Below are 17,259 nucleotides of genomic sequence, written 5' to 3' on the forward strand. Positions count from 1 at the left end.
TCTCTGAAACCTATGAATATATTATCTTACATGGAAAAAGGGACTTTTTTCCAGGTCTAATTAAGGATCTTGAGATGGAAGATGATCCATGTAAGCTCAGTGCAATCACAAGGGCCCTCAAAAGAGGGAGACGTGAAGTTCAAAGTAGGAGATACGATGTTGAAAGCAAAAGTCAGAAATGTGAAGATACTACGCTGCTTGCTTTGAAGAAACTATGCAGCTGGCTTTGAAGATACTACACTGCTGGCTTTGAAGAAACTATGCAGCTGGCTTTGAAGAAACTATGCAGCTCCCTTTGAAGAAACTATGCAGCTCCCTTTAAAGAAACTTTGCAGCTGGCTTTGAAGAAACTATGCAGCTCCCTTTGAAGAAACTATGCAGGTCCCTTTGAAGAAACTATGCAGCTCCCTTTGAAGAAACTATGCTGCTGGTTCTAAAGATAAAGGAAGAAGCCACGAGCCAGGGAATGCAGGAACCTCAGAAGCTGGAAAAGACCAGAAAGCATACACCCTCCCAGAGCTCCAGAAGGAACCAGTCTGCTGACACCGTGACGCTGGCCCAGTGAGGCCCTTCTCAGACTTCTGACCTCCAGAAATGTAAGATACTAAACATGTTTGAAGCCACTAAGGTTTGTGGCAATTTGTTTACAGCAGCAACAAGAAACTAGTAGAGTAGGTTTCAAATAGGGTTTAGTACACATGCATATAACCAAATAAAGCCGTTTTGTTTGAAACAAAAATCCAAAGGACAACTCAGATTCCCTTGATGTCTGTCTGAGGGCTCCCTCAGGCCAAATTTGTTGCGTAAAGGCAGTTTGATCACATTCTTCTGAGCCGGCGTTATCTCGTGGTCTCCAGTCCGGAGCCTGATACTGTCCAGGGCGTTGCCTGCAGAGTAAGGCCACACACTGCCTGCTCCCAGGCAGGCAGATGGCAGAAATGTTTCTAACATGAAAACATCACCTAATCAGTCTTTGTACCTTGGGACATTTGTGCAGCTCCTGGAACCTGCAGAGTTCATTCCCGCCCCGAGGCCTTTTCCCACCGCATTCCGTTTGCTCCCGAGTGTTGTGGTTCCAACTCTTCCCACCCGCTCTGGCCAGCTTCTGCGAAAATGTGACATTTTTCTGGAACAGAAGTCAGCCCCTTGGGCAGGAATCTGCTGCCCAGGGCCTACAAGGCAGGTCTGCCCTAGATGGAATAGCCCAGGAAAAAAAGCCCAGCTGTGAGTGGGAAGGCTTTTGCACATGCACACACGTGTGGGAGAAGATCCCAAGCTGGCTATTGCCAGAGGACACTCCTGGGTGGGCAGACAAAGGCGGCTCCTGCTGCCCTGGGCTGGAACCAGCAGCCAGTCCTTAGAGCCAGTGTATGCCTAGGTTTCCCGGGACTTACCACTTGTCCCAGGGCAGGCCGGTGCCTACTGTTTCAGTCCCGGTTCTGCCAGTCACCAGCTGGGCAAATTCCTCGACGTCGCTAAATCTCATTTGTGACAATAGCTACTACTGGCACGAGACTGTAATGTGACCTGGGAATGTGGTTGGGCCTCTAAACACACGGAGTACTCAGGTGGTAGTAGCCATTAGTACACATAATCCAGACCTGATTTGCCTTTCCCACAGGGAGGATGTTATCCATTTCATCAACTGATAGAATTAAGTTGTAATGATCAGATGAGCCTGGGTGGGATGTGGTCAGCCCCAGCTCTTGCCCTCTGAGTTCACTTCATCTGGGTCACAGTGCTCTCTCCGACGAGCCCTGGATGAGTCAGCCCGTCCACTTGGCTCGTCCCCATGACCACCAGCAGCTCTTGCCCAGCGAGCACAGCGGCCTCCTGACTAGCCTTTCTGCTTCCATTGTGAGCTCCCCACACTGTCAGCCCATTCTCCGCACAGCTTGTGGCTGTCGTCTTCTTTTTTTTCTTAAGCCAAGCCGATTATTTTACTTCCTGCTTACAACCCTCAGTGACTCTCCCAGCTCCCCCAGGGAGCGGTATTTCTATATGCCATAAAATTAGAATCAAAACCTCCTCCTCACCACAGCCTCCGAGACCTCCTTTGCCCCCTGGCTCCGGCTGACCTCCGCAGCTCTAGGGTCCCCCGTTCCTCAAAGGGCCAGGCTCCTTCTACAGAGGGCCTTTGCGTGCGATGTGCTCGCTACCTGCAGTCACTGCCTCTGGGACAGCTTTCTCTGACCCTCCGAACAGAAGGAGCTGCCATGGCACCACGGGACTCTGCCTTCTAGATCCTCCTGTCAGGGGCTCCTTCATTAAGGGCTGATCTGATCAGGGGCTGTCCCTCCAGCCAGCCAACCAGCCAGCCAGAGTGACCACGAGGAGAGGAAGGATGTCTCACTCGCTCACCGTGGCTTCCCAACACACAGTGTGTACTCAGGAGTCGTTGGCTGAATGAAGGAAGAAGGGCAGGGGAAAAACAAAGGACAGATAGGGCTCTTTAGAGGAATTCTTCCATGAGGCCCTTTGTAAATACTACTTGTTGAATTATTTTTGGTGTAAGATTTACGTCCCAATGTTACCATCCCTTCATAGTAAATCTATTTTTTCCATGTCCCTCATAAAGTTTTTTTTTATTTGCTACATTCAAGACATTTTCCTCCCATTAATTTTTCCTTAAGTGGTTTTTATGACCACTCTGTGCTTTAAGCAAGAACCGCCGTCCAGCATTTAGACTATTGTACTCGCTTCCTCGGTGAGAAGGCTCTGGCTACTTTCCCACTGTTGACTATAACCAGGGCAGCTTGGAACACGATGTCACCCCTCCAGAGTGCTCTCGGATCTAGATAAAACTTACTCTGTGTCTCCAGCTGGGAACAAGGTGTTTGGAAACAGCACCTTATGCAACAGAGCTGCTTCAGGCCCGTCCCTTGGAGGCAAATGAAATAAAGTCACGGTGTGTGGAAAATGTGTCCACGCAGTCCTAGGAACCAATGGTTTTAAAGCTTCTCTGCCAGTAATTCAGGTTTTTATATTATGTTTCTTGGAAAACTGAAGGCTTATATTTACCACATGTGTTACCTAAGATGCAGAAAAGGGGGACTAAAGGTACCCAGGACTGCTCAGGATTTCCAAGGCAGCCTGGCAAGAGCTGCCCTTTTTGCGACGGACGTCCGCCCCACCCAGCACGTGCTCCCCGGGGAAGGGTATTTCCACTCGCCGTGAAACCTAGCTCTTTGCTTGCTCGTTTCTGTGGGGAAGGGTGCCCACACGCAAAGATGTTGGCTGTTCCTACTCTATTTCAGAAATGTGCAGAGCTGAGATACCTGCATTTTTCCTCGAATACTTTAAAGCAAATTATATGCGGGCACTTCTTAGGCCTGCTCCCGGTGGAATTTCCTTTGAGCGTTCATGTCTCAAACAAAACCTTATGGAACCTTATGTAACCTGACACATTTCTCTGAAAAGGCTCGGAATCCAAAAGAAAAGTGTTCTGAGCTAGGAATGAAGGTCGGAGCTGGGAAAGAAGTGTTCTCCCCTGCCTGGGGACTGGGTCATACTTCGCTATGACGATGCCCAATTCACGGTCCAAAGAAAAATGTGAAGCCCCTGGCACCGTGACCCGGGGCCGCCTTTGCTTCATCTCCATGAACAGGGAATTGCTTAATGAGGTGCACCGGGGACATAACAAAGCCCTCCACCTGGCTGGTGGTTAAAAATATTTCAGTAACCACCTTGAACAACTGGCCTTCCCAGGGTGGAAATGAGAGTGGCTTGAGCCCCTTGGGAGGGGGCTAACCCCCTCCACCGGGTCAGATCAACGTATCCTGGAAATTTGGGTCTCCTGACGGCAGTTAGCGCTAGAAGTGGCATGTATGTGGGGGGTCTGGAATCCCTATTTTCACCAAGTGATCGGTGCAGGTGATTCCGGCTCAAGCCCCAGCCCAGGATGGAAATTAGGAGATAACCCCGCTGGCCACCCCAGCACCATTCCCGGGAGCCCTCGGGCCTAGAAAGCTTTTTTTTTTTCCACCTCCTTTTGTTTTTACTTTTAGAAAGCGCCCCAACCCTGCTCACTCTTTGCACACCAGCAATGAGGGACCTCTGAGGAGCAGAGCCACCGCTGATAGGTGGCTGGCTTCTCAAGGAACTTTGCTGGAGAAAATCGTAGGCCGGGCTGTGAACAAAGCCCCCTTCCATCTGGTTTCAGTTTATTTAAAAAAACAGCACACGCAGGCCTCCCCACCAGCAATCAGAAAACAGACACAGCTTCCCCAGGCCTGGTATTAGCCACCAGGCGCACCAGGCATGGGGCTGGGTTATGTATATACAAATAAATTAAACCAGTCAGCCAACAGCAACTAATTGTTGTATCTTTTGCGGCTGTTCTGCCAAGAAAAGGCCTGCAATGGGGTGATGGAAGCTGTAAGGAAGCAGATTTGAGAATTAGTTTGAACAACTTGTCTTCATTCTACCATTGGGAGACGTGTTTCTCATCCAGAAGCAAATTTTAAAACGGGGATGGTCTCTGGCCCTGGTACTGCCCACTGCACAGTGCCGACCTCCTAGGCTGAAGGCCCGGGGCAGTGCTGCCTAGTGGTTAGGAGTGTGGTGTCTGAAGGGCTGTGCGACGTGGAGCATGTCGTTTAACCTCTCTGAGCCCTGTTTCTTCTGTACAACATGGAGGTAGTGATAGCGGCTGCTCTATAGTGGTGATGTGAGGGCAGGAAGTAAATAAAGTATGAGTAAGCTGGACACAAGGGACCCGCATTCAGCAAACACAGTAAACGAGCAGCTCAAAGCCATTCAGCGGGATCCAAGAAGCCTGGTTCCACCTGGAGTCAGCCAAGCTCTCCCTGCAAGTGTCCCCAGCTGGGACTTGCCTTTCCCCTGGGACTGGCCCAGAAAACCCTTTTAGGACACGTTGTCTTAGTGTTTCCCAATCCTGAGGGCCCTAATTTCCGAACACCTGTTTCCAATCCTGGAGGCTAAACGGGAGCTCAGAGGAGGGTGCCAGACACCATCTGAAAACTGAGTGACGCTCCCGTGTCTCTCTTTCCCCTCCCCCAGGTAACCCCAGGTAACCCAAGGGCCTGATCTCCAGGTGCACAGCCTAGATAGGGTTCCTAAGAAAATGGGGAGGCGTTTCAGTTCATGCCCAGGGCACGAGGAGGCGAGATCTCCCGGGCTTCCAGGCCACGTGAGTGATATGCTGGGGTCCACAGGCATCCGGCTACCTCGGGGCTCAACCCTTGCATGTCCACAAGCACCTCAGGCTCAGTTTGTCCAAAAACAGACCTCCGCTTCTGTCCCTTGTCTGCATGTAGCGACAGGACTCCCAGCTTCCATTCTCCACCCCCCCCCCCCGCCCCGCCACTCTGCCCCTGCCTACACAGCCATTACCTGGCCAACCAGAGCAGGCGGCTCGTTTGCTCGAGGCCATCCCAGCTCTCCTTCCCCTCCCGATGCAGTCTGCGAGGCGCTGCAAACAAGGCCCTGCACCAACCCAGTTGTCGAGAGCCCAGACTTTGGACTCGGGGACATCTGAATTTGAATCTTGGGGCTGGCCCAAGATTCAGACTCAAGTGTACCTGAGTTTGAGACCTTGAATAATTTTCTTAGCCGCTGGAAGCCTCAGTTTCCTTGAATGTAAAATAGTAATAATGCTCCCTACTGCAAAGGGCCAATGTGAGGCCTCCACACCGAACCGAGGCCCAGGGCAGAGCCGGAGGCTTGGAGTCTGGTTTGTGGAATGAAGAATAAGCATGATGCAGGGGGAGGGTGGCTGGCAGAACTAAGGAAGATGATGAGACCATCTTCGGCATGCTGAGTGTAAGGGGCCTATGGGCGTCCAAGGCAGGCGTCCAGGGGCAGCTGGACCTGTGGGCCTGGAATCAAGAGCAAGGCCTTGGCTGGAGCGGAGCGTGGGAGTCACCGGCACGTGAGCAGGAGGATGAGCTCGTGCTGGGGGAGGGGTCTCCGCAGGCAGAGGTCCACCCAAAGAAGGAGAAGCTCCAGAAGAGGGGCCAGAGGGCCAGGGGGCCACCCACAGCGGTAGCTCCACAGACACCCAAGGGAGAAAGGGGCAGGGGCATGAGGACCGGCCACAGGGCCGAGGCTTCCAGGAAGCCAAGTTCGCTGAAAGCAGAGAGGAGTCCAGGGTGTTTGGGGGGCCAAACTCTCATTTGCTGGTGACTTGCAGTGAGGTCAGGAGGGGAAGCTGGCTCCGAGCTAGACTGGGGGGAGGGGAGAGTGACGACGGTGATTGTAGACAATTTTAGAGAAATGTGGCTGAGAAGGGGGGCGGCGTGGGCAGGGAGAGATGCGTGAGAACAGTGCTTGAGGGAAGGGATAGAGGACTAAGATGCAAGAAGCTCTTTGCTGTGGTTACCGGCGGGAGAGGCCAGAGGCTGCAAGCGTGATGCTGGGAAGGGGCCAGTGGTTAGCGTTCATATCCACAGTGCCCAGCACAAGGCCTGGCATGCAGCAGGAACTTAATAAAGGTTTGCTGTCTTCCAGGCTGAGATCCAGAACCCAGGTGGAGGGACTGGCCACTGAGGCCCCTCTGCCATTGTGCCAGGAGGGAGGGGAAATGCGGTGCCAGGGGTGCCGGGGGTGAGCAGAGTGTGGGGCAGGGCCTCCCTGGGACTCGCTTCCTCCTCTGAGCTGGGCCACAGAGGGAGGCAGAGGGCAGTCAGGGGACAGAACCTGAGCTCTTGAAGACTGTCACTTGGCACCACGCACACCGGCACTTTTGTTCCCCCATTCTCAACTCCAGCAGTCACCTGGGCTTTATCCCCTTTAGAGCCACGGCCTCCCCCCAAAGGCCAGCAGATGGTGCCAGTGAGCTGATGGACTCTGCTGGAGCTGACCAGAGCAGGGGGGTGCCCCTTCCAGCCACCCTGTGGCCCCCCAGTGCCTGGTTTCTGACCCGAGGGAGCACTGATAATGAAGGGAGGCTATGGGCTGAGGGCCTTGAGGTGGGGTGGCTCAGGGGCTCTGCTCCTTCTGGTTGCCCTTCATTCCTTTGCCCCTGCCAGGCCCTGCCTTATCTGCTGGGGCTACAGCCCCCTTCCCTTCTTTTCCCTGGAGGCCCCTGACAACCCAGACTCCTGGGTCTGGCAGAGGTTGGTTCTCTGGCCCTGGGCAGGGACAATCTGGCACCAGGCCTCAGACAGGGCTGGGCCAGCCACTCCTCACCCTGGCTGCCTGAACCACCTTCCTTCTGCTTCCAGAACATTTCCACCTGACGAGGGGTGAGGGGTCAGCGCACCTCTCGAGGAGGTCACGGGGGCTGAAGCACAGATCCTAGGAAGGAGGCGTGGCCTCCTGGCCTAGAGGTGGGATGTGTGTCAGGAAGGCATATATGTAAAAATGTGGCAGATCACCTAGTCCCACAAGACCCAACCGTTGCAGACTAACGGTCCTGTCCAAGGTGGCAGTGCCCCAGAAGCTGGGCTGCAAACACCCGCTCCCCATCCTGGCCATCCTATACTTCACGGCCAAAGGCATTTCCCTATAGCACCCCATCTCAGTGGGTCTCTCCCCCATGGCGGACATCGCAGGGAGTCAGGATCCTTCCCGGTGCCTTCCTGGGACAGTGTGGGATCCCGTCTCTCAGTCTCCGTTCTCGCCTTGCTTCCCCACTCCCACCTCCCTATCCTTCAACACCTGCTCTTGACAAGTGCTGATATTCCCTATGTAGCCTTGGCCTTGAAAGCGGCCTGGGATCCCCATCTCACCCTCTCCTGCATGCCCTCTCCCCAGCCCCAAGGGAGCCTTTAACGGACTGAAGCTGGAGACGCCACAGCCAGACTCTGTGTAGGAGACTAGAGCTGGAAGGGGGGCAGGTCCCTCCGATCTGGGCATAAAGCTCCAATCAGCGGGCCAGGCCAGGGGTGCCCACCTCTGCGTCTCGGCCACAGATTCAGGGCAACAGGAGTCAGCAGATTTGGGGAAAGAAATGTTTCCCTGAGTTTCCAAAGGATGACCCGGACCAGGGAAGAAAGAGTTACTGGAAGCACACACACAAATGTACTCACAGGCCAGCGTTACGGCACAGGGAGACACTGCGTGTACGCATGGATAAGCCACGGAGCCTGTGCATTTGAGTGCATATAAATACAGGCACACAAGGTCATGCACCAAGGTCAGAAATGCACACCCTCTCAAGCAAGCCCTGCCTTCCATGGTCACGGATAGTCTGTCATCTGTTCTTATGGGAGGAATAGACTGGGGCACAGAAGTGTTCTGGGAAGGAAATGGATCCTCCACCCAAAGCCTATCCCCTTAGGTAGGTCTGGCTCCCAGCTCCCTTACTGAAAATGCCCTGGACCACCATGGAGCCGTGCCTGGGTGGCAGAGAACCGTTGGTGGAGGCACTGCTTTGAAGCCCTGGCACAGCCCGGGCACCTAAAATAGAGAATGGGCGACAGAGCTGGGAGGGGTCCATAACCCTCTAGCACTTAGTGTGGGCACGGATGAGACACCGGGCAAGGCCCAGAAGCCCACAGGAAGCAGGGAGCCTCTCTACTATAGGCTGCACCTACTGCCCTGGGCGTAGGGCCTGGCAGCCAGGTGCTGGCAACAGCTACTGCCTGGCAGAGCCCTGGCATGAACGCTAAGCACAGGGTGCCAGACACGGGGGTGGGCAGGGTGGGGGGCCTCCAGGCCACACACAAGCACAAACCTTCATACACACAGGGAGGGACCTGCACCCACATTGACACCACTCACTTCATCCGCTGGAGAATCACCCTGTCCTAGAGGGTGCCCTCACGGACTCTCCAGGTGTCCCCACTGGCCTGACTCTTGGAGTCCCTGGGGTAGGAGTCTGGGCTAGAGGTAATGGGAGGCTTAGACATTTCCTGTGACTGCTGTTCTGCCTTCCACAAACACCCACACACCCATAAACTTGTGTGGCAGGAGGAGGTGGAGCTGGTGCATCCCCAGGGCTGGGAAGGGGAAGGCAGGTCGAAGACCGGCAAGAACCCGGATGGTTACCTTGCTTCCCCCAGCCCTCGCCCCAAGCCGGTTTTGTGGCCCCAGGACGCTTAGGTGTGAGTGCGCGTCAGGGCGTGTGTGCCATGGCCCTGCGGCCGCGGACGGCGTGGGAGTGCGGCGCGTGTGCCGGCGGCGGCGGCCGCTCTGCCGTGAAGAACCGGCTGGTTCCCCGCGGTGTCCCGGCAGGCCTGGGAGCCGCCGCAAGCTGTCGATGTCGGGTGCTGGCGAGGAGGTTGGGCGTGGCCTCAGTTGTCCCAAGCCAGTGTTCACCTGGGAGCGGTGGCTCAGGGGCTGAGGAGTGGGGTGGGGGGCGCAGGGGTGAACGGATGCGGACCACCAGGGATGGACGGACTGGTCCTCTCCCTGGCACCGCCCGTGGCAAAGCGTGGTCTCCCTCAGCCGCAACTTTGGGACTTTGTTCCGGCTTCTTCGAAAGCAGTCCTGCGGGCGGGGGCGGGGCGGGGGCGGGGGCACCTGCCCAGCGCGGGGGGCCTGGACCGAGGGGAGAAAGCCACGCCCCTCCCCGCCTCCGCTCCGCCTTCTCCCCGCCCCCGGGGCTCTTTATAAGCTCGGCCCGAGGGCTAACCGAGAAAGCGAGTATCCCTCCCACTCCTGGCTGGCTTTCTGCTGCACCCTGCACTCCTAGCCCCGGCCCCGAATTTCTCTTCCCGACCCGCATCCCGGACACCGCCCCGGCTCTTCCCAGCCCGACCGGCAGCTATGGAGCAATGGCTTTGGCCGTCGGGCGGCGCCTGGCTGCTCGTGGCGGCCCGTGCGCTGCTGCAGCTACTGCGCGCAGACCTGCGTCTGGGCCGCCCGCTGTTGGCGGCGCTGGCGCTGTTGGCTGCCCTCGACTGGCTGTGCCAGCGCCTGCTGCCCCCGCTGGCTGCACTCGCCTTGCTGGCCGCCGCCGGCTGGATCGCGTTGTCCTGCCTGGCGCGCCCGCCACGCCTGCCCGTGGCCACTCGCACGGTGCTCATCACCGGTGAGTGCGCGGAGAGCGGGGACTCCAGGCTCTAGGACGGGACCGGACACCCAGAGGGATCCTATGGGCACGCCAAGGCAAGGCGGGCCCCCCAGCGCAGGAGTAGGAGGGTCCCCGTCTCCTGGGTGCAGGGAGCGAACTAAGTGGGAAACAAGGCACCTCCCCAAGCCTGAGTTAACTATGTGCCGCTGTGGGGATGGTCGGAGGGAAAATGAGGCCGAGAGTGGGCAGGTGTGCAGGGGAAACTGGTGGCTGGGAAAGATGGAGTGTTCTGGAGTTTGGGGCTTATGCTCTGCCGCTCCCCCAAGAGAGCAATCTCTAAGGGATTTAAGAGGGTGGTCACCCCTTGAACTCTGTTTAACATCCCCATGTGGGATGGCCCCTCTCTCCCCTGGGGCCAGAGAAAGGTGCTTAGATGCATAGTTGGGGCCCTCACCACCCAGTTGGCTGGGATCTTTAGAGTCAAGAAAAGCGCGAGGTCACCATGAGAAGCAGCTAAGCATTCAGCCACCTCTCCAGTCCACTGAACTACCCTCACACTGCTGAGGTGGAGTCCAGAGTCTGAACCCCTTTCCCCATTCCTCCTGGTCCTCTGTGCCCAGGAAGGAGGGCTTAGAGTGGTAGGCTCAGGTGCCTCTGGCCGCCTGGCCGAGTCTCCTTTGTCTGGAGCAGGGAATAAATCTGTGACCAGATCGAGGGAAGGGAAAGGGGGAACTGGGGAAGGGGAGAAAGGCCAGGGGGCACTGGCTCCATTGTAAGGGGGGAGGGTAGCCTAGCCTCCTCTCCAACCCCAGTGGCTATGGGCTGGTGCTCAGGGCCCTGCCTTTGCATTGGGCTTGGGCTGGGGGGAGCCACCAGACTGGTTTCTCAGAGGTCTGGGTCCAGTAGGGGGCCCTGCATAATCATATGGAGCTGGGAGAACTTCCCAGAGGAGGCCAACCCTTGAGCTGGGCCTCGGAGGATGGGTGGAGATAGGTGGAGTATGGAAGGTGTTTTGTATGAGACAAAGGGTGTGGAACAAAGGCTTGAGGCAGGAATGAGCAAGGTCTGAATAGGGGATGATCAGTAATCAGTCTGGCTGCCGAGATGTGGTGGGATGTGAGGTTACTGCCTCAGGTGGGGCCTTGAACGCTGAGCTAGAGGCCAGACCGTGCTGGGGCAGGGTGAAGGGGGCAGGTGGGCTTTGGGCTTCAAGCAGAGAGTGGAGAGAGCAGGGCCCAGCCTGGATGGGAGGGACCGGGGTTCAGGGTGCAGTGCGAAGCCTTTGGGAACCCCAGTTTCAGGGGTTTGAGGAAGGAAGATGATAGACCATCCTGGTATGAAGCAGGGACTAGATGGTGATCCGTCCCCAGAGACAGGGTGGCTCCCACCCTGCCTCCTCAACAGGTCCGAGGCCTCTGCAGTGCTGGTGTCTCTCCTGAGCTCAGCCCAGGCTTTGGCACCACTTCTTTGTAGCCTTGGGTGTGAGAGGGAGGTGAGAGGAAGGATGTCTTCCATGACCTGGGCGCCCCCATCTCTGGTTGCAAAGCTCCATGATGGGGGAGGGGAAGGAGACTGCCCATCCCCTCCCATCTAAGCATCAGATATCAGCCTCCAACTTCCCCTGTGCCCCAGAACTCTGGAGGTCCCTCACAATCTGAGTGTGAGACAGGTAGGTGACCAGACCCTGCCCCACCTGCCAGAGCTGCCAGCCACCCCTCCCTGGGAGCCACTGGCCAAGGCTCCTCACTAAGCTCAGCCCTGGGGTCAGGGTTCAGGCTGAGTGGCTGGGGGCATAGCTGTGCACTGATGGGTGGTAGGGGTCTCATGGGAGTGAGCCGCTGTGGTGTTCATGGCCCACTGCAGGTAGGTTGGAGGTGTGTACAGGTATGTGTGTGCAGGTGAGTAAAGGGGAAGGGCCCCCCTCCGGCCTCCACAGCCTAGGCTGGCTGGCAGGCCCCCAGAAACACAAAGGCCAGCTCAAAGCCCCCTGCCCAGCTGTGCTGTCTGCCTCACAGAGCCGTCCACCAGTGGAAAAGCAGAACAGCTTTGCAGCTTCTGCTCAGGGGGAGGAGATTGTGTCCACAGAACCAAAATGGGAAGGATCAAGGAAGCAGGGCCTTATCGGACCCCAACTCTGGCTCTGCCTGGTTGTTTCTCTCTGCATACCAAAGACAGAAAGTTAAGCCTTCAAGGGTGATAACTGACCTCAGGTCACCCTTGGTGGGTGTGGGAAGGGACTGAAATGCAGGTCTGTTCTCCATCCATCATTGTCCCTGTCCTAAGGGCAAGTGGTCTGGAGCTCAGAGAATGCCCTACTGTCGCCACTGACTGAAATTCCAAGGGTGGGGGTCAGGGTGAGGTGGGGGTGGGCCTCCTGCTTGCCTAGAGGGTGGAAGGGCAGTAGGGTTGTCGAGATTAGGAAGGCGAGCTAGCTCAGGTTGGGCAGGGCCTGGGGGATGGGAGCAGAGGGCTCGGGCTTCAGCCAGCGCACTGTGGGCGCCTGGGGAAGGTTTTCCGCAGCCATTGCATTGTCATTTTTGGAAAAATCCCTGTAGCTGTTCAGGTAGAGAAGGGATTTGAGGGATTAAGATGGGACAGGGCTGGAAAGGGGGCTGCTCCAGCGTCCAGGTGGGCAGAGGAAGCCTGGGTAAGAACAGTGAGGATGGCAGGGAGGCTGTGCGGCAGCCCCGCACGTGTTTGAGCAGAAGCTTGATGTCCAGCAGGCAGAAGGACGTTAGGGCTGGAACCGGGTCCCAGGCTGATCTGGGATAGAGTCCCGAACTCACTCAGTGCTGGCCGAGTGACTGTGCGAAGCAGCTTAGCATGACTAGATCTGTCTCCTCATCGGTAAGGTCGGGCTCATGAGGCGTGTCTGATGGGGCTGCCATTGGGAGTCAAGGAGACGACAGCTGTGAAACAGTTGACGCGCAGGTGCTCGGCCAGGGAGCATGGCCTGCCGGGGATGGAGGGCGGGCTGCGGACTGCTGGGAGTTTGGGTGACCAGGGTCCTGGATTCTGTCTGGACCCTGGTGATCCTAGGGTTGTCTCAGGCTGGACTGGGTCACAGTGGGAGTTCACTGGCTTCCCTGCCCTGGCCAGGCTGTGACTCTGGTTTTGGCAAGGAGGCGGCCAAGAAGCTCGATGCCATGGGCTTCACGGTGCTGGCCACTGTGTTGGACTTGGAGAGCCCTGGTGCCCTAGAGCTGCGTGCCTGCTGCTCCCCTCACCTAAAGCTGCTGCAGATGGACATGACCAAACCAGCTGACATTAGCCGGGCCCTGGAGTTCGTCAAGGTGCACACCAGCAGCACAGGTCAGTGGGCGAGGCCCCTCGAGGAGAGGGGCGGCTGGGAGGCTGCAAAGGGGCAGTCACTGCAGGTTTGCTGCAGGGCTGAGCGCCAGCTTCCCTCCCTCCCTGCTCCACCTCCTCAGGCTTATGGGGTCTGGTCAACAACGCGGGCCTCAATGACATAGTGGCTGATGCGGAGCTGTCTCCAGTGGCTACATTCCGCACCTGCATGGAGGTGAACTTCTTTGGCACACTGCAGCTGACCAAGGGCCTCTTGCCACTTTTGCGCCGTTCCAGGGGTCGTATCGTGACCCTGGGCAGCCCGGCAGGTGAGTGCACGCCCACGCTGCAGCAGCAAAGGAGCCAATGGTGGGGAGGGATGCTGGAGCCCCTGGCCCAGGCTGAGCTGCCCCACCCCAATCCGTCCCCAGGAGACATGCCATTTCCATGCTTGGGGGCCTATGGGACTTCCAAAGCAGCCATGGTGCTGCTCATGGACATATTCAGCAGTGAACTTCTGCCCTGGGGCATCAAGGTCAGCGTCATCCAGCCTGGCTGCTTCAAGACAGGTGAAGGTCAGTATTGGGTGTCAAGGGAGGCCTGGGGCTGGAAAAGAGGCATGGTCTCACATGGGTGGGGGGGTGGGTCAGGTCTGTAGAGTGGGCGTGGCTTTGGCAGGAGGAGGGGCATTGGGGAGTTAAACCTGGGTCTTTGGCTTCCCTAGCTGACTGGCTCCACGCTGATTTTATCACTGCCCCCCCCCTGCCCCCCAGGGTCAGTTAACAACCTGAACTGCTGGGAGCGGAGCAAACAGCTGCTGCTGGCTAACCTGCCCCAGGAGCTGCTGCAGGCCTATGGCGAGGATTACATCGAGCACATATACAGGCAGTTCCTGCATTCGCTGAGCCTGGCAGTGCCCGACCTCAGCCCAGTGGTAGATGACATCGTCGACGCGCTGCTGGCCACTCAGCCACAACACCGCTATTACCCGGGCCGTGGCGTGGGGCTCATGTACTTCATCCACTACTGCCTGCCCCGGAGCCTGCGGCGCCGCTTCCTGCAAGCCTTCTTCATCAATCCCTGCGTGCCCAGAGCACTGCGGCGGGGCAAGCCTGGCCCTACTCCCGCCCAGGATGAAGCCCGAGCAGCAGACCCAAACCCAGGCCCTTCCCCCGCAGTGGCCGAATGAGCAGTGTGCACACATGGGGCCTAGCTGTTCCAGCAGAGGAGGTCCCGTGAGCCCTTGGCCCTCCCCTGGACATTGTGGCCCCAAAACCTGCCCTAGAGCCTGCCCCGAAGGACCCCCAGTGCCATGGACTGCCGATGCCCCAGGGCAGGCCTGGTGAGGCTAAGGCTTCCCGGGGAACTGGGCCTCTCTGCTGTTTCTTGGCCCCAGACAGGCTCTCCAGGGCACACCGCCCCACCCTGTAGCGTAGAGAACCCAGCTGGAAGGGGGATGTAGTGCGAGACGTAGCTGTAGCCTTCGATAGGACCCCGCAGTCAGTGCCTCTGCAAACTAAGACGTGACAGGGTAGGTTGGGCACCCCCTCAGGATTATTTCTCAGCACTGGCGCCTCAGTGCTGTGATTCAAAGGGTGAATCCCAGCTATTTCTTGACTGGCTCAAGAATCAGGGTCCCGACCACCCACCCTAAGCCACAGGGAGGCTGCATACCCTACTTGCCTGACTGCCATTTAAAAAATAAAGATACATTTTAATTTCTCCTAGAATGGGGTAGACACTGTGTTCAGGGGTGAAAGGCGGTGGCTGTGTGCCACACAGCGCACTGCCTGGGGGACCCCCAGGCTCAGCGCGGGGATGAGGCTCTGCACGTAGGCTCTGGGTCACAGCTGCCCGCTGCCTGGGCCTTAGGCAGATCTGGGCTGACCGCAGCGCTGGGTTTCCTCACAGTGAGATGGAGGCAAAAACCCTGGCCCCGGGAATGGCGGAGCTCAGTGAGCAAACAGGCCCGGGGGCTCTCCCGGCCCCGGCCCCGGCAGAGGCAGGCGCTATCCTCCAGCCCCGAGGAATCTGCCTGCTCAGCAGAGCGCCGGCCCGGTGCTGCCCACCACGCCGACTGCCGGAGGTAGAAGGCTTAGGCTGGGCGGGGCTGGACTCAGTGAGGGTACACCCGAGGCAAGCTGGGGGGTCTGGGAAAGGAGCTAGGGTTCAAAGGAGACAGCAGACAGCTGGACTTCGAGAGAGAACAGTTTATTGTTCAGAGGGGCAGAGCTGAGAAAGGGATATGCACAGCTACCCCCACCACGCCCCAAGGACTCACACACACGCACACACTGCTTCCCCACAGATCTGGGGGCGACCCACAGAGGGGAAAGGAGGCTCCCGCTGCCCCCAGGGGTTCTCAGGTTGGGAAGGGGCACAAAAGTGACCACATGCTTCTCGGACAGATCGGTGGCTGTAACAGGGCTGAGGGGCCTCCTTGATCTGGAGGGGGGCTTGGCCTACCCTTGGTGGGGGGAGCAGGCGTCCAGCCCCTCGCAGGCCCGGAAGGAGCCTCTGAAGAACGGGGAAGCTGGGCGGCCGCTGCGACAATGCGCTGCCCCAGGGCAGGCACATGAGCCGCGGCCTCGGTCCCAGTGCACACAGACGCGAGCACACCGTGGGGGGCCCCAGGCCAGGGCGCTAGAAGATGGGGATGTAGTTGTCGATCTTGGCGCGGTGGCGTTGGGCGATGCACTCAGCAATCCACACGATGTTGCGACACTCCTGCTCCTTGAGCTTCACAAAGGCGTAGAAGACACCAAAGTGGAACTGGTTCAGGAAGGCCAACTTGTTCAGTTTCACCTGAGGGCAGAGGCAGGCGTGGTGTGAGGGTGGCCGTGACCACGAGAGTCGGGCCTGAGCCACCGACCCCTCCGTACGACAGGCAGGCCCGGCACCCACCTCGTGCTCAAAGAATCGATCCTCCAGGGTCTTGTCTCCGGGATTACTGCCTGCACCCTCGAAAAGCAGCTTGTACTCCTGGCCCAGGGGCATGGAGGGAAGCATAAGCGTGAGGGGGCTGTTGGGTGTGGGAGGTGGACATTCAAGCGCCAATCTGCCCGCCCCTGGGTGCCGCAGCGGGAGCACTCACCGGGTAGTAGTCGGCCACGTTCTTAACCTGCTCGTAGTCGTCAGCCCGAGCTAGCTGGGCCAGGCCCTCCGGGTACAGCCGCCCGCAGTGTGGGAAGAGCTTGGCACGGTCCTCCTTGGACAGCTCTGTGCCGAAGGAATTGATGGTGATAATGAAGGCGCGGCGGTCTGCTTCAAACTGTAGGGCCGCGGCACAGCCAAGGAGAGAGGGAGGGAGGGAGGCAGTAGCCAGTCAGTTGGCAGGGCTTGCTCGAGGCCTGTCCTCCCCAGGGGACCAGCGGGTGGGAGGGCGGGCAGGTACTCACCTCCAGGATGGGGCACATGGCGTCGGCCGTGGTCCCGCCCAGCAGCGTGCAGAACTTGTAGAAAGACTCCAGGTAGGCCTGTGCGGAGCATGGGGCTCGCTCAGACCAAGCGGGGAGACTCCGTGGGCTTGCCAGGCCTCCTACGCATAGTCCCCCTCCCAGTCCCTTTCATGGTGAGTCCAAATGTCACGCCCGTGGTTTGGCCAGGGCAGCCCCCATGTGAGAGCCCACAAAACAGCCACAAACTCCAACTGTTAACCAGTCCAGCAGTGAAAGCCAGTAGCCTTGACCCCAGCCGAGGAGTGACAGCAATTTCTGGCCGATGGTCTGCTTCGTGATGCAGTACACCCCTCGCTCTCATCCCACAGCAGGCCAGGCTCGGAGGGGCTCTGTCTTTCCCCCACTGTTCTGCCTGCCTTTCCCCCGTATCTTCCCCCTCAGCCCCAGAAAACCACCTGTCCAGGGCTGGTGCGGGAAGGCTACTCCTGTGAGTTCACAGAGATACAGCCTGGACTGGATGCCCTGGTCCCTCCTGGCACCCCACCTCACAGAACACTTTCTCCTCCCCCCGCCCCCCAGGCATCACACAGCAGGAACCAAACGGCCTGCCCAGCCCCTGCAGAGGGATGACTGCTGCCTACGTGGATGTCA

General features: G+C 58.1%; 2 protein-coding genes across 6 annotated transcripts in view; one reads left to right on the forward strand and one right to left on the reverse strand.

The window, feature by feature from the left end:
- Positions 1 to 9,534: 9,534 nt before the first annotated feature.
- HSD11B2 (hydroxysteroid 11-beta dehydrogenase 2) lies at positions 9,535 to 14,937 on the forward strand. Of its 4 annotated transcripts, none has more exons than XM_036012007.1 (5): positions 9,535 to 9,940; positions 13,022 to 13,234; positions 13,354 to 13,539; positions 13,642 to 13,785; positions 13,984 to 14,937. In XM_036012007.1, the coding sequence occupies exons 1-5, from the start codon at positions 9,676 to 9,678 to the stop codon at positions 14,397 to 14,399; spliced, it is 1,224 nt and encodes a 407-aa protein (XP_035867900.1). In that variant the 5' UTR covers positions 9,535 to 9,675; the 3' UTR covers positions 14,400 to 14,937. The 4 variants fall into 4 exon arrangements, with proteins under 4 accessions (XP_035867900.1, XP_035867901.1, XP_028357623.1 ...); XM_036012008.1 differs by having other exon boundaries at positions 13,990 to 14,937; XM_028501822.2 differs by having other exon boundaries at positions 13,642 to 13,779.
- Positions 14,938 to 15,405: 468 nt separating this feature from the next.
- ATP6V0D1 (ATPase H+ transporting V0 subunit d1) overlaps positions 15,406 to 17,259 on the reverse strand; it is a 38,312-nt gene continuing 36,458 nt past the window's right edge. The window contains exons 5-9 of one of the 2 annotated variants that reach the window (XM_036012010.1): positions 16,609 to 16,686; positions 16,305 to 16,481; positions 16,115 to 16,192; positions 15,831 to 16,015; positions 15,406 to 15,507 (exon numbers count right to left, since the gene is read on the reverse strand). In XM_036012010.1, the coding sequence (XP_035867903.1) occupies positions 15,854 to 16,015; positions 16,115 to 16,192; positions 16,305 to 16,481; positions 16,609 to 16,686 (495 nt within the window). In that variant the 3' untranslated portion in view covers positions 15,406 to 15,507; positions 15,831 to 15,853. Of the gene's footprint in view, positions 16,016 to 16,114; positions 16,193 to 16,304; positions 16,482 to 16,608; positions 16,687 to 17,259 lie in introns of both variants that reach the window. The other variant, XM_028501804.2, reaches the window with a different exon arrangement.

This window comes from Phyllostomus discolor, chromosome 12, assembly GCF_004126475.2.
Source record: "Phyllostomus discolor isolate MPI-MPIP mPhyDis1 chromosome 12, mPhyDis1.pri.v3, whole genome shotgun sequence".
Lineage (NCBI taxonomy): Eukaryota > Metazoa > Chordata > Mammalia > Chiroptera > Phyllostomidae > Phyllostomus > Phyllostomus discolor.

What these genes read in the sequence shown, in the direction of transcription:
- HSD11B2 (XM_036012007.1), top strand. Translation starts at nt 9,676, where the DNA reads ATGGAGCAATGGCTTTGGCCGTCGGGCGGCGCCTGGCTGCTCGTGGCG. An exon ending in GGTGCACACCAGCAGCACAG is followed by an intron (nt 13,235 to 13,353) that starts GTCAGTGGGCGA and finishes CCACCTCCTCAG; the next exon opens with GCTTATGGGGTCTGGTCAAC. An exon ending in GACCCTGGGCAGCCCGGCAG is followed by an intron (nt 13,540 to 13,641) that starts GTGAGTGCACGC and finishes ATCCGTCCCCAG; the next exon opens with GAGACATGCCATTTCCATGC.